At 37.6% G+C, this 5168-nt stretch overlaps 1 protein-coding gene across 1 annotated transcript in view; it reads left to right on the top strand.

The window, feature by feature from the left end:
• The window catches only part of cep89 (centrosomal protein 89), a gene marked incomplete in the record, with an annotated part of 54239 nt that overhangs the window by 13223 nt on the left and 35848 nt on the right, over nucleotides 1-5168 (top strand). The window contains 5 exon segments of the mRNA XM_014017984.1: nucleotides 638-753; nucleotides 900-1080; nucleotides 1348-1515; nucleotides 2993-3134; nucleotides 4276-4365. Coding sequence (XP_013873438.1) covers nucleotides 638-753; nucleotides 900-1080; nucleotides 1348-1515; nucleotides 2993-3134; nucleotides 4276-4365 — 697 coding nt within the window.

The raw sequence follows: 5168 nt of genomic DNA on the forward strand, positions 1-5168 counted from the left end.
AGAAGGACTGGTAAGAACTGGTGTGCGTGGGTGTGCGTGTGCGTGTGTGTGTGTGTGTGTGTGTGTGTGTGTGTGTGTGTGTGCGTGCGTGCGCGCGCGCACGCTGGGTAATGCTGTCAACTATCAGCGTTTACTCTCATGTGGTGAATAACAAATCAGAATTTGCAAAACCTCTGCATCTTTCTTCCTGCTCCTCTACTGTTCTGTCTTTATTGCTTTGAACATTTACATCCAGGCCATCGCACGACTGCTTTTAATAACAGAACATCGCTGAATGCTGAACAGCCAATTACTGGCCAGCATTTTACGACAGCACCGCTTTAAACAAAAGCGGACACTTTGTTGCAAACGCACACACTTCATTAGCTGCTGATCACGAGAAGAAAGAAGAAGACATGTCGCAAACTAAAGATCGGCTATCCTRATAATGATCATAAATGTCTTCAAAGTGTTAGGAGCTTTTATTTATTTTTATTTTTGTGATACAAACTTGAAGTGTGGAGGATTTTAGTTCAGCACTTACAGATTCAAACAAACAAAAGAAAACAACAAGTCACTGTAAAATATCAGCAGTAGGAAGCTTCATCTGTGGAGGAACAAAAACTGAATTTTATTTCCATCTTTTTTCTCTCTGCAGTCAGCAGCTTCAGCAGCAGGCCCTCCTGGTTCTGCAGGAGAACCAGGTTCTAAATGATCAGCTGGAGGCTCAGCATGTTAAGGCCAAGGCCAATCACAGCAGACAACAATCAGAAGGTACTGTGAACTGAAACTGAAGGAAATATAAATATTTTTCCCCAAGGTGACAAAAAAAAGAAAGAAAGAAAAAACAGTGTAGGAAAATGCTCCGCTCCGATTTGATCAGAACCGGTTTCCCTCTCCTCTCATCTGTTCCTCTGTAGTTACAAAAATGTCCAAGCAGGTGATGTTGTTGGAGGCAGAGAAGCAGCGTTTGCAGGAAGAGCTGGAGGAGAGCAGGAGGGAGGTGCAGAGACATGTGAAGGAGGTCCAGGTCCTGCAGGCCCGCCTGAAGGACGCCGTCACCTGGGACGAACACTGCAGCCTTACAGGGAAACTTAGAAGGTGCAAATATTTCTGAACAGTTTTGTTACGTGTTTTTTGTTTCAACGTTCGAGCAAAAACGGGAGGGAGAAGAACTACTTAATCTGGCAACAATTGGTTGTACAGACAGTATGTGTACAAATTCATGGAAATAAGTTGCCAACTCCAACAAATCAGTGATTAATGTCTGTGTGTTATTTATTTTACCGTTGCCTCTTCTCACCTTTCGCAGTATAAAGTAAGTGACATGGGTAATGATGGTTTGTATTTTATGCTTTTCACATTCAGACAGCTGGAGCAGGAGGAGAGCAAAAACAAGAGTGAAATGGAYCGGCTACTTGTGAGAGTGTCCAGTCTGCGAGAAGAGAACAGGAGTCTGGCTCTGAGAAAAACCAAACTGAGCTCTGATGTTAAAATCCTGAAGGCTGAGCTGCAACTCTGCAGACAAGATAACAGGTAGTAAATATTAGGAAAAAAAATATCACTAATATCATTATTACTGTGTAAATGAGTTCAAAACGTTCAGCAGTAGAGACCGAGCCAGTTTGTTCTGGCATGTTTTAAAATGTGAGGTAATTATAAATCTACTGTTCAATACTATAAATATAATTAAATTAAATAATTATTAGATTCCCTTTAGTTTCTTATAATATTCCCAGCTGATTTCTTTCTGGTAATGAAGGTTAACTAAGTTGTAAAAAATATRTATATTTTGTTCCATGTTAATGTGAAATAAACAGGAAATATAACGCTGAAAGACTAAATAATTATTATTTTTACCACTCTCATTTTAGAAAAAGAAAGTTCCCTTCTTTGAAAGCTGTATGTAGAATTATGAGCTGAGCGTTTATCTAATCAGAATTATTCATAATCTTCTTTTTTATGGTAACTAAAAAAGTAAAAGAAAAAAAATATATATATACATAACATAAATGTTTAATTGGGCAGTGTTTTGACATGAATGTCAAGTAGTCCTTTAGCCATAAAAACAAGTAATTTAAATGTAAACTTCATCTGCTGCTTTTTGTATAGTCCAGTTAGAGCTTCTATTCACAATARGTATTATAAATTAAAACCGTGTTTCGTCAACCATATTAAACAGAAAAGTTTTCTGAGATAAAATATACAATAATGTTGTATATTTCCACACGTTCAGCATGATTTTATCTTGTTGACCTTCTTTCAACTCTGGCTGCTGGCAGACGTTACAGGCCCTGATATTTCTAATATTAATGAGTTCCATCCTGCGTCTTTTTCTCAGAAACGTTGTAAAATTCAAAATGCTCCCAAATCCTTTGGCTGTTATCAGAACTGTTTGTATTTCATCGTGATTTTATTATTTATTTTAGCTGCATAAGGATGAAACTGCAGACAGAATTTAGGAGCAAGTGATTTTGATTAAAAATAGAGTAAAATGTTATTAAAAAGTCCCACATATTTCATCAGGTGTTGTCATTTACTTTGTTGACGACTTCTTCTCACGTTGCCCGATCACACATCTATTCTCTTCAGGTTTTTAGCTCACATTCTGAATACTGATGAATGATAACTAATAATTTGTAGCGTAGAAGAAACAAAAAGTCTTTGTAGATGTGAGTGATGGTTGCTGGTTTATTTTTTAATGATGTATGGGAGCTGTGGTAAAATAATCTCCTCTGCTCCCAGCGGAGCTCCTCTGACATTAATGTGGTTTCTCTTTCTGAAGTGTGAAAAATGTCAGAAGGTGTTGAATTACTCAATGATGTTTTCATCCTGTGTACAGATGGCAGTGTGTCAAGATATTCTGCTCTTTAATCTCTGTCCGTTTTCTTTGTCCTCAGCCACTCTGTTTACAATATTGCTTTTTTTTTTCCTCATTTGATTTATCTTTGTATTATTTATTTCCCCTCTCCTCTCCTTTGTTTTTTTTCCCCCCTGTCTGTCCATCATTTAGGAAGGCCGAGAGGAGGACGAGCACACTAAAGAGAGAAAAGGAAGACTGGCTGCTGCAGGAGGAGCAGGCTCGACATTACCTGGGAGCTGTCATGTCTGTGGCAGAGCACATTTCCAAGGAGAGAGACCAGCTTTTGCACATGGTACTTCTGACGTTACTTGTAAACCAATCATGTGGGCAAAAACAAAGTTAACAAAAAACAGTTACAGGCTTCTCGTTAGTTTCCTACAGTGACCATTTATTTTAAAAAATAGCCCAACATTCCTTGAAACYAACGTGTAATTATCAGTAAAGATGTAACTTCACACATTTGAATCTCGTTTTTAATAATTAACATTCTTGTGTCTTTGTACAATAAACCAAAACCRTAGCCAGACCAGCAGTAAAATAGACTTTTAAACACAAGAGTAAATGTTCCTATAGAACTTGAATTTTAGGTAGGAAGGTTGTTTCCAGTCAAAGCATCAGGAGTTCAGTCCTGCATAACCCCATAATGGCCTCAATTATAAAGGAGACTCAATATACAAAATCCACTTTTTTTAGCCGTTAAATGCATTTTGTTGTGCACTTGGAGTCTCTAGGAGTGCAGAAAATGTGCTGCACACATATCTTTATATTCTGTTTGAGTCATGTTTTCCAACCCATTAAGTTTTCTCTATTTTCCATGAAGTTTTATGAATTATTACACCACAGTATTTGTGACAGAACAGACATATATGGTCTGGACTTACCCACTACAATTTTGTCATGATTGTTCTCCTCTGGCTCTGGGTCAGACTCTGGCTCCAACATGTAAGGCTGGATGGACAAGCCTTCGCTTGTGGACATTGTTTAATTAATTTGTAAATAAACAGTTGCACTGCTATATAGTCATAAACCGTTCTATCAAACTTGAATGGACCAGTCTTGAAGCTGTAGAGGGGGGCAAGGTGTGAAGTTTAGATTTAAAGAGACAGCCTAAAAACGAGTTGATCTGAGACACACCTCAGAAAAGGGGTGAAAGAGGGACTTGTGGAGTTAAAATAAGGAGGAATTCAGACCAAAGCATTGCAGTTCCACTTTATATAGACCCCAATCAGAAGGATTTTAAAAAACAAATCTCCTTTAAAAATGTCCGAGTAAGACCATAAAAGTGTTTATTAAAAGAGAGTAGATGTAACTGTACAGTAAATACTGCACTGCTGAAGTCAGTGGTGTGTTTATGTTATATCCATGATAAATTGAATGTTTTTGTTTTTTTTGCTAGCTCAGTAATCCTCCATCTTCTCTGTGTCCATCCCCAGACTTCAGTTCTTCAGCAGGAAAAGGAAGTGTTCGTCAGCAGGATTCTGAAGGGCACGGTCCGATTCAGCAAACTACAAGACCAGATCAAAGTAACTTCCTCTGTCTTTACATGCTTGTTTTGTTCTGAACTAATCCTTTTGTCCTACAAGAGTTGTGTTTTCAGATCTTTTAGCTTTCTCACTTATATACAGAGGTTTAGTGTTCCTCTTAGAGTTTTTCATAAACGATATAAAACTGACATAAAATCAAGAGTTTCTACACTTTCTGCTCCAAACAAGAGAGAGCCGGCCCTCTGGCTCGTGCCCTGAGGCTGCACTGCTGCATGCTGAGCAGGTGAATTTGATCCTAATCTCGGGTGGCTGGTAGTTTTATAAATCTACTTCTGGGTTCAGCTGGAATCTCTACTTATCAAATTGAAGCCCCCTTTTTTTCCAATTTGCTCAAGTTAATCATATAGTGCAGTGTCTATTGATCACCATACTCTGCGTCAATCAATGAGCCAACGTCAATGAAAACACAAATTGAAAGTGGTTTTCATTGGAATCTGATATATTTGCAGCTTCAACTTCAGTCTGTTCAGTGTAAAGATTAATAAGATCAAATAGAGGATTGTATGAGTCTGAATATTTCTGAGAGTTCTCATCTGACTCTGCTACCAGTCTTACTGTAAGTYATTTAGATTTGTTCTGCTAAGACTTTTTTTCTTTGTGACTTCAAAGTTACTGACTTTACTAGAGGAGTTGTTTTTTTTATTATTACAAACCAGTCACTGTTTTGTCTAATATAAACACTCTCATAAGCATTTAAAGAGTAACTTACCCCAAAATTAACTTTTTTTAGCTGATAAACTGTCTAGAATGTGTCTAAAATGTTATATAGTACTGTTTCTGTG

This window comes from Austrofundulus limnaeus, unplaced genomic scaffold (assembly GCF_001266775.1).
Source record: "Austrofundulus limnaeus strain Quisiro unplaced genomic scaffold, Austrofundulus_limnaeus-1.0 Scaffold180, whole genome shotgun sequence".
NCBI classification, from domain to species: domain Eukaryota; kingdom Metazoa; phylum Chordata; class Actinopteri; order Cyprinodontiformes; family Rivulidae; genus Austrofundulus; species Austrofundulus limnaeus.